General features: G+C 47.3%; 1 protein-coding gene across 3 annotated transcripts in view; it reads right to left on the reverse strand.

The window, feature by feature from the left end:
• The window catches only part of LOC147108354 (procathepsin L-like), a 59,627-nt gene that overhangs the window by 7,008 nt on the left and 35,077 nt on the right, over nt 1-17,542 (reverse strand). For 2 of the 3 annotated variants that reach the window (XM_086004950.1, XM_086004949.1), the window contains exon 7: nt 3,091-3,196. The exons of the other annotated variant lie outside the window; for it this stretch is intronic. In XM_086004950.1, coding sequence (XP_085861076.1) covers nt 3,091-3,196 — 106 coding nt within the window. The remainder of the gene's footprint in view (nt 1-3,090; nt 3,197-17,542) is intronic. 3 annotated transcript variants of the gene reach the window in all.

Genomic DNA, 17,542 nt, shown 5'->3' on the forward strand with positions numbered 1-17,542 from the left:
CGTTTATGAGCGACGAACTCCGTCAGTACCTGCTAACTAGGGGTATTGCCACAAGCAGGACCACCAGTTACAACCCCCGGGGGAACGGACAGGTGGAAAGAGAAAATGCGACAGTTTGGAAGGCCGTCCTGCTAGCCTTAAAGTCTAGGGGCCTTCCAACCTCCCGCTGGCAGGATGTGCTCCCCGATGCGCTCCACTCTATTCGGTCACTGCTCTGCACTGCCACTAACGCCACCCCTCATGAGAAAATGTTTGTCTTCCCAAGGAAGTCCACATCGGGGACATCGCTACCGCCATGGCTGACGTCCCCAGGGCCGGTCCTACTGAGAAGACACGTGAGGACCCATAAAACGGACCCCCTGGTCGAGAGGGTCGACCTCCTCCACGCCAACCCCCAGTATGCTTACATCGCATACCCGGACGGGCGGGAGGACACAGTCTCCATAAGAGACCTTGCACCCTCGGGGGCCGCAGTAACCCACTACCCACTACCACCCCCCCCCACGATCCGATATCCAGCCCCAGCAGACGGCAGGCCTGGGCCCCGCGGCCCGCTCGACATCTACGAGGACGACACGCCTGTGCCACAGCCTACGCTTGACTCGACGCCGGAAACTTCACTACCCCTGCCGTCGCCACGCAGATCACAGCGGCAGACAAGACCTCCGGAGAGACTCCAATACACTAACTTTTAATACACTTCACCCCGCCGGACTCAATTTTAAACAAGGGGTGAATGTGGTAAACCACTGTTTGTATTCCTGTTTGTCCTGTTTGTATTCCACTGTGTACATGCCTGGACATGCCTCGGCTGACTCCTCCCACAGGTCCTAGTATAAAGGTGACTGCTCCCCAGCCCTTAGTATCATGGACCGGTCGACCACGCGAGGCAGACCTCCATTCTGTTGTTAATAAAAGCCTTTAGTTACTCTTCTAACTCTCAGTCTTTTATGAGTAATTGATAGCGCATCAGTAGCCAACACATCACCTACAATGGCTTTTCCTGCTACCCCTCACACTGTCACTTCAGAAATTCCCCATAGTTGGTTCTCCTTTTCCTCATCTACATACTGTCCCTTAGTGATGGGACTAGCTTCCATATGATTGCTGATGACACTGAGCTCTACTTTGCCACTTCTATTTTGCTATCAGATTGATTTTCTGACATGATGTTATGGATGAGCAAGAACTTTTTCCAACTTAACACTAACAAGACTGAATTAAAACATGACCAAAACTCAGCCGCCTAAATCCTAGGTACTAGGACCTGTTCCCGTATCACTCCTGTACTCATCAACCTCCATTCACAAGCACTGAATCCAAAATCCTTCTCTTTGTTTACAATTCCTTCATGGCATCAGCTTTTCTACCTGTGTCCTCCCCAGCTCTCCCGAACTGTGTGTCTTCTCCAGCTCTCCCTACCTCCGTGTCCTCTCAATCTCCCTCAGCTTTCTAAGCCACTGCACACCCACAGTGTTCTAACTCTGCCCCATGTACAATGCTCTCTCTCTGTTCCACCTTCAGTTTTAGCAAATTTAACCATCTTGGCCTCACACTCTGGAACACGGTCTCCAAACCCTCGTCCATCTTCCTAACTATCTCTCCTTCAACGCCCTCAAAACCTATCTCCTTTGATCATGCCTTCAGTTACCTCTCCTAACTTTTCTCCCAGTTAGCTTCTGTGCAACACTATATTAAAGATGTAATTCAAATGCAAGTTATTGATGTTAATTTCCCAAACTCAGTTCCTGCAGCCTCTTACACCATCAGAGAGAGGAGACTTTCATCGCAGTTTTCTGGGCTGGATTCAATGTCCTAGAGGTGAAAGGGCATTTTGCTAACCCAAGGTACCAATCAGAGCCCAACAACTTTAAATATATTGGGCGCAAAATTTGGTAGCACCCCGTTTCGGGGTGAGAACACCAGTGAGGCGGGACATCCTGCACCCAACGAGGAAGTCCCGCCCCGGCTACGAAATTCACCTTACCACCCTGCCCAGGAAGTGGAGCGCAATGTTGGGCGCTCCACTTCCTGGTGGGGTGGTAACCGAGGCGATGTTGGGCGAGATCAGCAGCGCTCCGCGGAGCACTGCTGCACTTCAACGCCCCTCCCCTTCAGTTAAAGGGGAGGGCTGCTGTGCACTCTGCAGGGCCTCCCATGGCCGCAACTAGGCCACCAGGGCGGCGTGGTGCCATGGCAGCAGCCCGGCGCCAAGACGTGGTGCCAGGCTGCGCGATGGCGGCCAGGACCACACCACGGAGGACCGACCTGGAGGTCGTCCAAAGAAAGAAAATGTCAGCGCGGGTTGCGGCCGTACCTCCCCTTTAACTACCGACCCGCGAGCGAATGTCGGCCCAGCTCACGACCCACGAGGCTGGTGCTGACACCACCCGCGCCAGCCTCACAGGACGTAGCCGAATTTCTGCCACGGGGCAGTAAAGGAAATGGCGGGGTGCTAAGGAGTCACCGTGCACTGTGGTGGTTATCGCTGGAGGCGCAGCGGCCCAGGGCACTACCGGCGGGGGCGCAGCGTTATCGGGTAGCGCCTCAGCAACGCCCTGCCGAATTTCGCGGGAAGTGCTTTTTTCGCCGCCCCCCCCCCCTCCCCCGGGCAATAACCCCTTTGTGCCCCGTTAGCGCCCCCCCAGAGGCGCTAATGGCGGGCACAAAGGAGCCGAATTTCACACCCATTATTTTCCAATGATGTATTGAGAAATAGTGCATTCTTAGTTCATTTACATTTTTGTATAAATTTATGTGCTCATCAAGTTGAAGGATGCCTACGGAATGGAACATTTCCACCTTGCGCCCAACATCAATCACTCCTGGTTAAACATGGTTTAAACAGGTTAAATGCAGAGTCAAGCTCCACTCACACTGTCCAAATTGGTACTTCAACAATGTGCCTTAACGTCAATCTCAGAACACCCCAAAAGTACCTGGATGAATTTTCCTATTTCCCCTGTCAACCACCTTCTCTCTCAGCGAGATTGCCAATTTTTTCTTAAGTGCTTTTAAATACAATAAAGATCCTATGTTTTGCTCTGACAAGAGGAATTAAAGCATTTGTAGTTGGTGTGGGAAACGTACCTGTTTTTAACAATCCAGTAGTTCAACCTAGATTTTCTTCCATATCCAACAACCAGTACCGCGTGACTCATAATATTAATTTGGCAAGTGGGCTCGTAGTAAATACCTGGGGAGCAAAGCAATGCAATTCACAGGAAGATATCAGTTACAGATCACAACCCTTCCTCCAACCCAAAGTATAAACTAAAATATACCAGTAAAAAATCGGACCTGTGTGGGAGCAGTGAGGAGCGGCGGAGCTTAAAACCGGCAGCGAGGCCTGACCAGAGCATCGGACCTGTGTGGGAGCAGCGAGGAGCGGCGGAGCTTAAAACCGGCAGCGAGGCCCGACCAGAGCATCGGACCTGTGTGGGAGCAGTGAGGAGCGGCGGAGCTTAAAACCGGCAGCGAGGCCCGACCAGAGCATCGGACCTGTGTGGGAGCAGTGAGGAGCGAGGTTTACCAATTCAACAGCAGGGAGAGAGGTAAAAAGTAATCAAAGTGTGACGTCACCAGGAAGCAGGTAAGTGATTGGTTGGTATTTCTCTCTTTTTTTAAACTTTAACAATGTGGTTTATAGTTTCTAAAGTCTCTCTGGTGTAGCGGGGACTGTTGGTAAACCAGTTAACTGTAGTGTAATTAGTGGGATTGATTTAATTTAAATTCAATTAATTAAAGGGTAAGTCATGGCAGGACAACCCAGCCCCGTGGTATGCTCCTCCTGCGCTAAGTGGGAGCTCAGGGACACTTCCTGTGTCCCTGACAACTACATGTGCAGGAAGTGCATCCAGCTGCAGCTACTGACAGACCGCATTGCGGCACTGGAGCTGCGATTGGATGCATACTAGAGCGTTCGCGATGCTCAGGACATCGTGAATATCACATTTACGGAGTTGGACACACCGCAGGTAGAGGTTGGACAGGAAGAAAGGGAACGGGTGACCGACAGGCAGAGTACTAGGCACAGGCAGGTAGTGCAGGGGTCCCCTGTGGCCATCCCCCTCTCCAACAGATACACCACTTTGAGTACTGTTGGGGGGGATGGCTTATCAGAGGAAGGCAGCAGCAGCCAACTTCCTGGCACCAGGGGTGGCTCTGCTGCACAGAATGAGAGGAAAAAGAGTAGGGGATTCAATTGTAAGGGGAATAGATAGGCATTTCTGCGGCCGCAAACGAGACTCCAGGATGGTGTGTTGCCTCCCTGGTGCAAGGGTCAAGGATGTCTCCGAGCAGCGGCAGAACATCTTGGAAGGGGAGGGTGAACAGCCAGTTGTCGTGGTGCATATAGGCACCAACGATATAGGTAAAAAGCGGGATGAGGTCCTAAAAGCAGAATATAGGGAGTTATGAGATAAATTAAAAAACAGGACCTCAAAAGGTAGTAATCTCAGGATTGCTACCAGTGCCACGCGCCAGTCAGAGTAGAAATAGAAGGATACTTCAGATGAATGCGTGGCTAGAGGAATGGTGCCAGGGGGAGGGATTCAAGTTCCTGGGACATTGGAACCGGTTCTGGGGGAGGTGGGACCAGTTCAAACTGGACGGTCTGCATCTGGGCAGGGCTGGAACCGATGTCCTAGGGGGAGTGTTTGCTAGTGCTGTGGGGAAGGGTTTAAACTAAAATGGCAGGGGGTTGGGAACCTGAGCAGGGAGACAGAGGAAAGGGAAATAAGGATAAAAGCAAAAGATAGGAAGGAGAAAAACAAAAGTGGCAGTCAGAGAAATCAACGGTTTAAATCAAACGTGGCCACAGTAAATAATAATTCTAATAGGTCTAAGAGCGTTAAAAAAACAAGCCTGAAGGCTTTGTGTCTTAATGCGAGGAGCATTTGTAATAAGGTGGATGAATTGGCTGCGCAAATAAAGGTAAACGAATATGATTTGGTTGGGTTACAGAAACGTGGCTCAAGGATGGCCAAGACTGGGAACTCAACATCCAGGGGTATTCGATGTTCAGGAAAGATAGGCAAAAAGGAAAGGGAGGTGGGGTAGCATTACTGGTTAAAGAAGGGATTAACACAATTGTAATGAAGGATATTAGCTCTGATGATGTGGAATCTGTATGGGTAGAATTGAGAAATACTAAGGGGAAAAAAACGTTAGTGGGGGTGGTATATAGACCTCCAAACAGTAAGGCGGAGGTTGGGGATGGCATTAAAAGGGAAATTAAAGAAGCATGCAATAAGGGCACAGCAGTCATCATGGGTGACTTTAATCTACATATAGATTGGGCCAACCAAATTAGTAACAATACTGTGGAGGAGGAATTCCTGGAGTGTTTACGGGATGGTTTCCTGGACCAATATGTCGAGGAACCAACCAGAGATCAGGCCATCTTAGACTGGGTATTATGTAAGGAGAAAGGATTAATTAGCAATCTTGTTGTACGAGGCCCCTTGGGTCAGAGCGATCATAATATGATCGAATTCTTCATTAAGATGGAGAATGAAGTAGTTGACTCAGAGACTAGGGTCCTCAATTTAAATAAAGGAAGCTACGATGGTCTGAGGAGCGAGTTGGGTAGGATTAATTGGGGAATGGCACTCAAAGGGTTGACGGTGGATAGGCAATGGCAAACATTCAAAGACCGCATGGATGAGCTACAGAATTTGTTCATCCCAGTTTGGCATAAAAATAAAACAAAAGAGGTGACTCAACTGTGGCTAACAAGGGAAATTAGGGATAGCATAAGATCCAAGGAGAGGACATATAAATTGGCCAGAAAAAGCAATAATCCTGAGGATTGGGAGCAGTTTAGGATTCAACAAAGGAGGACAAAGGGATTAATTAAGAAAGGGAAAATAGAATATGAGAGTAAGCTTTCAGGGAACATAAAAACTGACTGTAAAAGCTTTTATAGATAAGTGAAGAGAAAAAGGTTGGTGAAGTCAAGCGTAGGTCCCTTGCAGTCAGAATCAGGGGAATTTATAATGGGGAACAAAGAAATGGCAGACCAACTAAATGCATATTTTGGTTCTGTCTTCACAAAGGAGGACACAAATAACCTCCCAGAGATGCCGGGGAACACAGGGTCTGATGAAAGGGTGGAACTGAAAGAAATCAGTATTTGTAGGGAAATGGTGTTAGGAAAATTGACGGGACTGAAGGCCGATAAATCCCCAGGGCTTGATAATCTACATCCCAGGGTACTTAAGGAAGTGGCCCTAGAAATAGTAGATGCATTGCTGGTCATCTTCCAGAACTCGATAGACTCTGGAACAGTACCCATGGATTGGAGGGTAGCTAATGTTACCCCACTATCAAAAAAGGTGGTAGAGAAAAAGCGGGGAATTATAGACCGGTAAGCCTGACATCGGTAGTGGGGAAAATGCTAGAGTCCATTATAAAAGATGTCATTGCAGAGCACTTGGAAAGCAGTGACAGGATCGGACAAAGTCAACATGGATTTACAAAAGGTAAATCGTACTTGACTAATCTACTGGAATTTTTTGAGGATGTAACTGGTAAAATAGATAAGGGAGAACCAGTGGATGTGGTGTATTTGGACTTTCAGAAGGCTTTCGATAAGGTCCCGCATAAGAGATTAGCGTGCAAAATTAAGGCACATGGGATTGGGGGCAAGGTATTGACTTGGATAGAGAACTGGTTGGCGGACAGAAAGCAAAGAGTTGGAATAAACGGGTCATTTTCCGAGTGGCAGGCAGTGACTAGTGGGGTACCGCAAGGATCGGTCCTAGGACCCCAGCTGTTCACAATATATATTAATGATCTGGACGAGGGAATTGGATGTAATATCTCCAAATTTGCAGACGACACAAAGCTGGGTGGGAGGGTATGCTGTGAGGAGGATGTCGTGAAACTCCAGTACGATTTGGACAGGTTGGGTGATTGGGCAGAAACATGGCAAATGCACTATAATGTGGATAAATGTGAGGTTATCCACTTTGGTGGCAAAAACAGGAAGGCAGATTATTATTTGAATGGCAATAGATTGGGAGAAGGGGAAGTGCAAAGAGACCTGGGTGTTCTTGTGCACCAGTCGCTGAAGGTAAGCATGCAGGTGCAGCAGGCAGTTAAGAAGGCAAATGGTATGTTGGCCTTCGTAGCAAGAGGGTTCGAGTACAGGAACAAGGATGTCTTGCTACAGTTGTACAGGGCCTTGGTGAGACCGCACCTTGAATATTGTGTGCAGTTTTGGTCGCCTTACCTGAGGAAGGACGTTCTTGCCATGGAAGGAGTGCAGCGAAGATTCACCAGGCTGATACCTGGGATGGCAGGAATGACATATGAGGAGAGATTGTGTCGATTGGGCTTATACTCACTGGAGTTTAGAAGATTGAGAGGGGAGCTCATCGAAACCTATAAAATTCTGTCAGGCCTGGACAGACTAGATGCAGGAAGGATGTTTCTGATGGCCGGGGAGTCCAGAACCAGGGGTCATAGTCTAAGGATAAGGGGTAAGCCATTTAGGACTGAAATGAGGAGGAATTTCTTCACCCAGAGAGTGGTGAACCTGTGGAATTCTCTGCCACAGAGGGCGGTGGAGGCCAGTTCATTAAATATATCCAAGAAAGAGTTGGATATATTTCTTAAGGCTAAAGGGATCAAGGGATATGGGGAGAAGGCAGGGACAGGGTACTGAATTTGGATGATCAGCCATGATCTCATTGAATGGCGGAGCAGGCTCAAAGGGCCAAATGGCCTACTCCTGCTCCTATCTTCTATGTTTCTATGTAAGCTTTCTGCTACAGATTTTTTTTTAAACTAGGAGATTTTTTTTTACGGAGCGAGTTGTTGTGATCTGAAATGCACTGTCTGAAAGGAAGCAGATTCAATGTTAACATTCAAAAGGGAATTGGATAAATACTTGAAGAGGAAAAATTTGCAGGGGGCTATGGGGAAAGAGCAGGGGAGTGGGACTAATTGGCCAGAGCGGCAGAGCACTTTAAACAGAGTGGGAGCAGAGAGCCAGAGCACTTTAAACAGAGTGGGAGCAGAGTGCCAGAATACTTTAAACAGAGCGGGAGCTGAAAGCCAGAGCGGGAGCAGTGTGCCAGAGTACTTTAAACAGTGCGGGAGCAGAGAGCCAGAGCACTTTAAACAGAGCGGGAGCAGAGAGCCAGAGCGGCAGAGTACTTTAAACAGAGCGGGAACGGAGAGCCAAAGCGGCAGAGTACTTTAAACAGAGCGGGAGCAGAGAGCCAGAGCGGCAGAGTACTTTAAACAGAACGGGAGCCAGAGCGGCAGAGTACTTTAAACAGAGCGGGAGCAGAGAGCCAAAGCGGCAGAGTACTTTAAACAGAACGGGAACAGAGAGCCAAAGCGGCAGAGTACTTTAAACAGAACGGGAACAGAGAGCCAAAGCGGCAGAGTACTTTAAACAGAACGGGAACAGAGAGCCAAAGCGGCAGAGTACTTTAAACAGAACGGGAACAGAGAGCCAAAGCGGCAGAGTACTTTAAACAGAACGGGAACAGAGAGCCAAAGCGGCAGAGTACTTTAAACAGAACGGGAACAGAGAGCCAAAGCGGCAGAGTACTTTAAACAGAACGGGAACAGAGAGCCAGAGCGGCAGAGTACTTTAAACAGAACGGGAACAGAGAGCCAGAGCGGCAGAGTACTTTAAACAGAACGGGAACAGAGAGCCAGAGCGGCAGAGTACTTTAAACAGAACGGGAACAGAGAGCCAGAGCGGCAGAGTACTTTAAACAGAACGGGAACAGAGAGCCAGAGCGGCAGAGTACTTTAAACAGAACGGGAACAGAGAGCCAAAGCGGCAGAGTACTTTAAACAGAACGGGAACAGAGAGCCAGAGCGGCAGAGTACTTTAAACAGAACGGGAACAGAGAGCCAGAGCGGCAGAGTACTTTAAACAGAACGGGAACAGAGAGCCAGAGTGACGATGTAAAAACAAGGAGTGACATCACAGGACAGCAGGTAGGTGATTGGTTGGTGAGTATTAATGTTTGTTTTCTCTGTAAGCTAGGGCAGTGGTTTAAACTAGGAGCAGGAACTACAACATACTTTATTAAATAAAAAACTTAACTGGATAAACTAATTAATATAACTATTAAAAAAAATCATTGAATAAAGATTTTAACTAATTAAATAAATAAAATAAGGTTCGACTAAGATATGGCAGAGCAGGTTGTGTGTCTGGACTGCAGTATGTGGGAGTTGGCTGACAGCGAGACTGTCCCGAGCAAACACATCCGCAGGAGATATCTCCATCTCGAATCTCTCCGACTCAGAGTCACTGAGCTGGAGTGCGAGTTGGAGACCTGCTGACACATAAGGGAGGGGAAGGAATATCTGGACAGTTTGCTCCAGACTTCGGTCACACCTCGTAGAGAGGTGCAGGTTCAGAACGGGGTGGGTGTGACCGATAGTATACAGAGTAAGGGGAATCCAGGTAAGAAAGTGAACGAGGATTCACAGAAACTGATCCTATCCAACAGGTACAATGTACTTGCTACCTGTGAGGATAAGGATAAAGACTGTCGGAAGAACAGCCAGAATGTGGACCATGGCACTTTGGAGCAGGAGGCTGTCCTATGGGGAGGAGGAGGAGGAGAGGAAGCGTAATGTGGTAGTTATAGGGGATTCTATAATTAGGGGGGAAAATAGCCTCCTTTGTAAGCAGGATCGAGAGTTCCACATGGTATGTTGCCTACCTGGTGCCAGGGTGAGGGACATCTCGAACCAGCTTGAAAGGATATTGGAAAGGGAGGGGGAGGATCCAGTCATTGTGGTCCATGTTGGAACCAACAACATAGGGAAGAGTAGGCAAGAGATCCTGTTTGGGGAGTACCAGGAACTAGGATCTAAATTAAAGAACAGGACTTCAAGGGTTATAATCTCTGGATTATTACCTGAGCCATGTGCAAATTGGCAGAGGAATAAGCTGATTAGGGAAGTGAACAAGTGGCTAAAAGAGTGGTGTGGGAAAAAGGGGTTCCATTTCATGGGGCAGTGGCACAGGTATTGGGACAGGAAGGAACTGTACCGTTGGACGGGCTCTACCTGAATAGGTCTGGCACCAGGGTCCCACGGAAAGGATAAATAGGGCGGTCACAAGGACTTTAAACAAGTAAATGGGGGGAAGGGCTCAGGGGGAAATTGCAGTACAAATAGTAGTTCAAAAACAAACGAAAGGGAAGAGAGTAGAGTAACAGTCAGAAATTGTGCTTTAGGCACTACAGGTAAAGGGAAAACTAAAAGATGTAAAGTGATTAAACCAGGAGAGAGAAATAAGAAACATGTGAGTAAAACATTAGAGCTGAAGGACAGGCTAGGGTGTGTGGCCCAAATAAGCGTTCTTTATACAAACGCACAGAGTATAAGGAATAAATTGAATGAACTGCAGGCACAAATTCAACTTGGAGGGTATGACATGGTAGCCATTACTTAGACATGGCTGCAAGATGGTCAGGAGTGGGAACTAAATATACCAGGTTATAAGGTCTACAGGAAAGATAGGGAAAATGGCAGAGGGGGAGGAGTAGCCTTAGTGATTAAGAATGAAATCACTTCAATGATAAGTGAGGATATAAAGAGAGGTAAGCAGGCAGTGGAGACTTTATGGGTAGAATTAAGAAATAGGAAAGGATTTAAGAATGTAGTGGGAGATGTGTAGCAAAGGCAGAGTGATTTTAATGGGGGATTTTAACTTTCATAAAGATTTGGGATAAGCAGACTAGCACCTGCCAGAAAGGTAGTGAATTTCTTGAGTGTGTCCAGGATAGTTTTCTACAACATGTCCTAAAGGCAACAAGGGGGCATGCCATATTAGATTTAGTAATGAGTAATGAGCCAGATTTAGTTAGCAGCCTAACTGTGCGTGAACATTTATCCAATAGCGATCATAACATGATCGAGTTCAAGGGAGATACGCGAAACAGCTACTAAGGTTCTAGATCTAGGTAAGGTCGACTTCAACAGGATGAAGCAGAGACTGCCCACAGTAAATTGGGCCAATCTGTTAGTGGGTAAAACGATAGAGGATCAGTGGAAAATGTTCAAAAAAGATTTTGGTGATACAGAACCAGTTTATACCCCTCAGGGGCAAGAGTTCTACTTGCCAAAAAAAACAGCCATGGATGACTAAAGGGGTAAGGGACAGCATAAAACTAAAAGAAAAATGCAAAAAAGCACAGATCCTGGTGAATGGGAAAGATACAAAAAACAGCAAAGGGTCACAAAACTGATAGTAAGAGCTACAAAAAGGGAGTATGAAAATAAACTTGCAAAGGATATCAAAATCAACACAAAGAATTTTTACAACTATATTAGGAAAAAGAGGCTAGTCAGGAGCAACATTGGCCCTTTAAAAACTGAAAGCGGAGATATTATCAATGCTAATGAGGAAATGGCAGACATGTTGAATAATTACTTTGCGTCAGTATTTACAGTAGAAGAGGACAGCATGCCAGAAATCCCAAGGAAACTAATATTGAATCGGGGACAGGGATTCAATAAAATTAACTTAAGTAAAATAACAGTAATGAAGAAAATAATGGCACTAAAGAGTGACAAATCCCCAGGACCAGATGATTTCCATCGCAGGGTTTTAAAGGAAGTAGGTGAGCACATTGCAAATGCCCTAACTATAATCTTCCAAAGTTCCCTTGATTCAGGAACCGTTCCTTTAGATTGGAAAGTTGCGCATGTCACTCCGCTATTTAAGAATGGCAAGCGAGGAAAACCAGGGAATTATAGACCAGTTAGCCTAACATCTGTTGTCAGGAAATTGCTAGAGTCTATAATTAAGGACCGGGTGACTGAACACCTTGAAAATTTTCAGTTGATCAGAGAGCCAGCATGGATTTGTGAAAGGTAGGTCATGCCTGAAAAACCTGACTGAATTTTTTGAGTAGGTACTGGGGAATATTTATGGATTTCATTTATATAGACTTCCAGAAGGCATTTGATAAAGTCCCACATAAGAGACTGTTAACTAAGGTAGAAGCCCACGGAATTCAGGGCTGATTATTGACCTGGTTATGAAATTGGCTGAGCGGCAGGAGACAGGCAGTAGGGATAATGAGCAGGTACTCAAATTGGCAGGATGTGACTAGTGGTGTCCCGCAGGGATCTGTGTTGGGCCTCAACTATTCACAGTATTTATTAATGACTTAGATGATGGCATAGAAAGTCATATATCCAAATTTGCCAATGACACAAAGATAGGCAGTATTGTAGGCAGTGTAGATGAAAGCATAAAATTACAAAGGGATATCGATAGATTAAGTGAATGGGCAAAACTGTGACAAATGGATTTCAATGTAGGTAAAAAAAATGTATTTGTTTATGGGATGTGGGCATCACTGGCAAGGCCAGCATTTATTGCCCATCCCTAATTGCCCTTGAGAAGGTAGTGGTGAGCCGCCGCCTTGAACCGCTGCAGTCCGTGTGGTGAAGGTACTCCCACAGTGCTGTTAGGGAGGGAGTTCCAGGATTTTGACCTAGCGACGATGAAGGATCGGCGATATTCTTCTAAGTCAGGATGGTGTGTGACTTGGAGAGGAACTTGGAGGTGGTGGTGTTCCCATGCGCCTGCTGCCCTTGTCCTTCTAGGTGGAAGAGGTTGCGGGTTTGGGAGGTGCTGCCGAAGAAGCCTTGGCGAGTTGCAGTAGTGCATCTTGTAGATGGTACACACTGCAGCCATGGTATGCCAGTGGTGAAGGGAGTGAATGTTTAAGGTGGTGGATAGGGTGCCAATCAAATGGGCTGCTTTGTCCTGGATGGTGTCGAGCTTCTTGAGTATTTTTGGAGCTGCACTCATCCAGGCAAGTGGAGAGTATTCCATCACACCCCTTACTTGTGCCTTGTAGATGGTGGAAATACTTTGGGGAGTCAGGAGGTGAGACACTCGCTGCAGAATACCTAGCCTCTGGCCTGCTCTTGTTGCCACAGTATTTATGTGGCTGGTCCAGTTAAGTTTCTGGTCAATATGAGGTCATCCACTTTGGACCTAAAAAGGATAGAACAGGGTATTTTCTAAATGGTGAAAAGCTAAAAATAGTGGAGGTCCAAAGAGACTTGGGGGTCCAGGTACATAGATCATTAAAATGTCATGAACAGGTGCAGAAAATAATCAAAAAGGCTAATGGAATGCTGACCTTTATATCTAAAAGACTAGATTATAAGGGGGTAGAAGTAACGCTCAGCTATACAAAACTCTGGTTAGACCACACCTGGAGTACTGTAATTCTGGGCACTACACCTTAGGAAATGTTATAAATCTCATCATTCATCAAGAAACTACTCGTGAAATAATGCTGGACGGCCAGCTGGTGGCGCCGTGCAAGGAGTATAAATACTCAGGCGTCGGCCCCAGCTAGCCAGGGACATTTTGTAAGACAAGGAACTAGTGAAGTATAACTAGACCTCCATGTTCTGAAACAAGTTGATTAAAGCTTTGCTTTATGCTCAAACCAAGTGCGTAGTTTTATTACGTCAGGAAGTATATACTGGCCTTGGAGGGAGTGCAACGTAGGATTGATACCCAGACTTCAAGGGTTAAGTTACAAGGAGAGATCACATAAATTAGGGTTGTATCCTAGAACTTAGAAGGTTAAGGGGTGATCTGATCGAGTTTTCAAGATATTAAGGGGAACAGATATGGTAGACAGAGAGAAACTATTTCCGTTGGTTGGGGATTCTAGGACTGGGGGCATAGTCTAAAAATTAAAGCCAGACCTTTCAGGAGTGAAATTAGGATACAGTTCTACACACTAAGGGTGGCAGAAGTTTGGAACTCTCTTCCACAAATGGCAATTGATGCTAGATCAATTGTTAATTTTAAATCGGAGATTGATAGTTTTTTTGTTAATCAGAGTTATTAATGGATATGGGCCAAAGGTAGGTACATGGAGTTAGGTCGCAGATCAGCCATGATCTCATTGAATCACGGAACAGGCTCAAGGGGTTCAATGACCTACTCCTGTTCCTATGTTCCTAAGTGTGAGGTCATCCATTTTGGACCAAAAATGGATAGATCCGAGTATTTTTTAAATGGTGAAAAGCTAGGAACAGTGGAGGTCCAAAGAGATTTAGGGTTCCATGTATACAGATCACTAAAATGTAGTAGTCAGGCACAAAAGATAATCAAAAAGGCTAATGGAATGTTAGCCTTTATAACGAGAGGGCTAGAATATAAAGGGGAGGAAGTTTTGCTACAACAACAATAACTTGCATTTATATAGCACCTCTAACATAGTAAAGCGTCCCAAGGTGCTTCACAGGAGCGTTATCAAACAAAATTTGACACCAAGCCACATAAGGAGATATTCTGGCAGATGACCAAAAGCTTGGTCAAAGAGGTAGGTTTTAAGGATTGTCATAAAGGATGAGAGAGGTAGCAAGGCGGAAAAGTTTAGAGAGAGACTCTGGGCTGGATTTTGCCAATGGGGAGCTTTTGGAGGCGGGACTCCCACCTGTCGGGTTTCAGTCCCGCCTCCATCAACTTCTGGCCAACCCACTCTAATTTTCATTGATTGACCTTGTTAAGCCCGCCCAGCGGGTTTAGCAGGCCAATTAAGGGAAAGCTGGTTACAGAGAACATCAACGTATGACGTTTCATAGATGAATTGTCATTGTTTGACAGCTCTGTGAAGCTGTCAAACAGTGACATTCTCTGTAGTTGGATGAGGTCTTGAATTCAAGACCTCATCAAACCTCTTTCTTTTGCAGAAATTAGATGGTTGCTGCATTGGAGAATGCAACGGCCATCTGTCATCTCTGCCGCGGAGGTGCAAGACTCTCCGCATACCCACCGATTGAAGCCTGCAGGAAGAAACAAAGGTAAGTACACTTTTTCTAACACTTTCCACTTACCTCAGATACTCATCTCTCCACTCTTGCACCCATCACTTACCTTCACAGCGCACTTTGGCACCCCGCAGACCCCCACAGACCCACTACTTGCCTCGGTGACCCTGGCGGGTTTCGGAGTCTTCAGGAAGCCCGCACTTGTGTGGGCAAAATGGGGATAATCCTCTTATCTGCCTGTTAACTACCTGTAATCCCTTCCCGCCTCCAAGGAGACAGGACCCGGTGCGAGACGGCTACCCGCCTCCTGGCAAGATGGCACAGAGGTGGGTTGGGGGGGGTTGGGCACCCGCCCCCAAATTCTACCATTTTCCCGGCAGTCCCACCTCCAAACCCGCCTCCTCAGGGCTGGCAAAATCCAGCCCAGAGTTCCAGAACTTTGGGCCTTGGCAGCTGAAAGCATGGCCACCAATGGTGGAATGATTAAAATCGTGGATGCGCAAGAGGCCAGAATTGGAGGAGCGCAGATATCTCAGATGAAGAGCTGGAGAAATTACAGAGATAGGGAGGGGCGCGTCCATGGAGGGAATTGAAAACATGGATGAGAATTTTTAAAACCACGGCATTGTAAACCGGGAGCCAATGTAGGTCAGCGAGCACAGGGGTGATGGGTGAACGGGACTTGGTACGAGTTAGGACACGGGCAGCAGAGTTTTGGATTACCTCAAGTTTACGGAGGTTAAAACATGGGAGGCCGGCCAGGAGTGCGTTGGAATAGTCAAGTCTAGAGGTAACAAGGGCATGGGTAAGGGTTTCAGCAGTTAATGAGCTGAGGAGGGGCGGAGTCGGGCGATGTTATGGAGTTGGAAATAGGTGGTCTTAGTGATGGCATGAATATGTGGTCGGCAGCTCATCTTGGAGTCAATTATTACAACAACCATCAAATATTACACGAACAGTGTGGTTCAGCCTCAGACAGTTGCCAGGGAGAGGGATGGAGTCAGTGGCTAGGGAACGGAGTTTGTGGCGGGGAGTGAAGACAATGGCCTTGGTCTTCCCAATATTTAGCTGGAGAAAATTTCTGCTCATCCAGCACTGGATGTCGGACAAGCAGTCTGACAATGGAAAACAGTGGAGGGGTCGCGAGAAGCAGTGGTGAGGTAGAGTTGGGTATCGTCAGCGTACATGTGGAAACTGACGCTGTGTTTTCGGATGCTGTCGCCAAGGGGCAACATGTAGATGAGAAATAGGAGGGGCCAAGGATTGATCCTTGGGGGACACCAGAGGTAATGGTGCGGGAGTGGGAAGAGAAGCCATTGCAATTGATTCTCTGGCTACGACTGAATAGATAAGAATGGAACCAGACGAGTGCAGTCCCAGCTGGACAACGGTGGAGAGGCGTTGGAGGAGAATGGAGTGGTCAACCGTGTCAAAGGCTGCAGACAAATCAAGAAGGATGAGGAGGGATAGTTTACCTTTGTCACAGTCACATCGTTATTTGTGACTTTGATAAGAGCTGTTTTGGTATTGTGGCAGGGGCAGATTGGAGGGATTCAAACATCGGGGAAAGATGGGCAAGGATTTGGGAGGCGACAATACATTCAAGGACTTTAGAGAGGAAAGGGAGGTTGGAGATGGGGCGGTAGTTTGCAAAGACAGATGGGTCAAGAAAGATGTTTTTTCGAGGAGAGGAGCAGGACCCAATAGTGCTTTAAGTGGTCCAGCCAGATCTGGTGGTGAATGACTAAATCAGTTGTCCGCCATATCCGTTCAAGTCTGCTAAAGCTATACAAAGCCCTGGTTAGACCACATCTGGAGTTCTGTGTACAGTTCTGGGCACCGCACCTTAGAAAGGATATATTGGCCTTGGAAGGAGTGCAGCACAGATTCACCAGAATGCTACCAGGGCTTCAAGGGTTAGATTATGAGGAGAGATTACATAAACTAGTCTTGTATTCCCTGGAATACAGAGGGTTAAGAGTGATTTGACTGAGGTTTTTATGATCCTGAAAGGAATTCAGGGTAGATAGGGAGAAACTTTTTCCGCTGGTAAGGGAGTCTAGGACAAGGGGACATAACCTTAAAATCAGAGCCAGGAGAGAAGTTTGGAAAAACTTCTTCTCTCAAAGTTAGAAGTGTGGAACTCTGTCCCACAAAAAGCAGTAGATATTAATAAGTTTAATTCTGAAATCGCTAAATTTTGCTAGCCAAGGGTATTAAGAGATATTGGGGGAGAAATTGGGTGAGTAGCGCCACCTGTTAGCACCTAAAGAGGCAGTCAGTGGCTGTAGCGCCACTGGCTGCGTCTCCCGCGATATTCAGTAGGGGCGCTAATGGTGGTGTTAGGCATTTGCGCTGCGCCGCCACCGATGACGTCATCGGTGTGCGCAGCGCCCCATTCGTGCCCCGTTCGCGATATTTGGTAGCGAACGCCGCAGTTGCGCCGCTCGCTACCCGCACCCGGTTCACGGGGCCTTACTGTGCCGGCAGCGGCGCAAGTTAAGGTGGAGGTGCGGGGCGGCCGCTTTTTCGGCGGCCGCCTGCCAGCACCTCCGTCCCCGGCCTCCTAACCGCCCCCCCCGCGGCATTGCCGGCTGTTTCCCGAGAGCCCGGCACTCTCCTTGGTGCCGGGCTCATTTGCCGGCACTCGCGAGCAGGGATCGCGCTGTTGCAGGCACCTCCCCCTTAACAGTGGGAGGAAGGCCTGCAGTACCGCAGCGTGCCGTGCCACAGCATGTGG

The sequence above is a fragment of the Somniosus microcephalus genome, chromosome 13, assembly GCF_052327205.1.
Source record: "Somniosus microcephalus isolate GS21.2 chromosome 13, FLI_Smic_1.0, whole genome shotgun sequence".
NCBI lineage: Eukaryota > Metazoa > Chordata > Chondrichthyes > Squaliformes > Somniosidae > Somniosus > Somniosus microcephalus.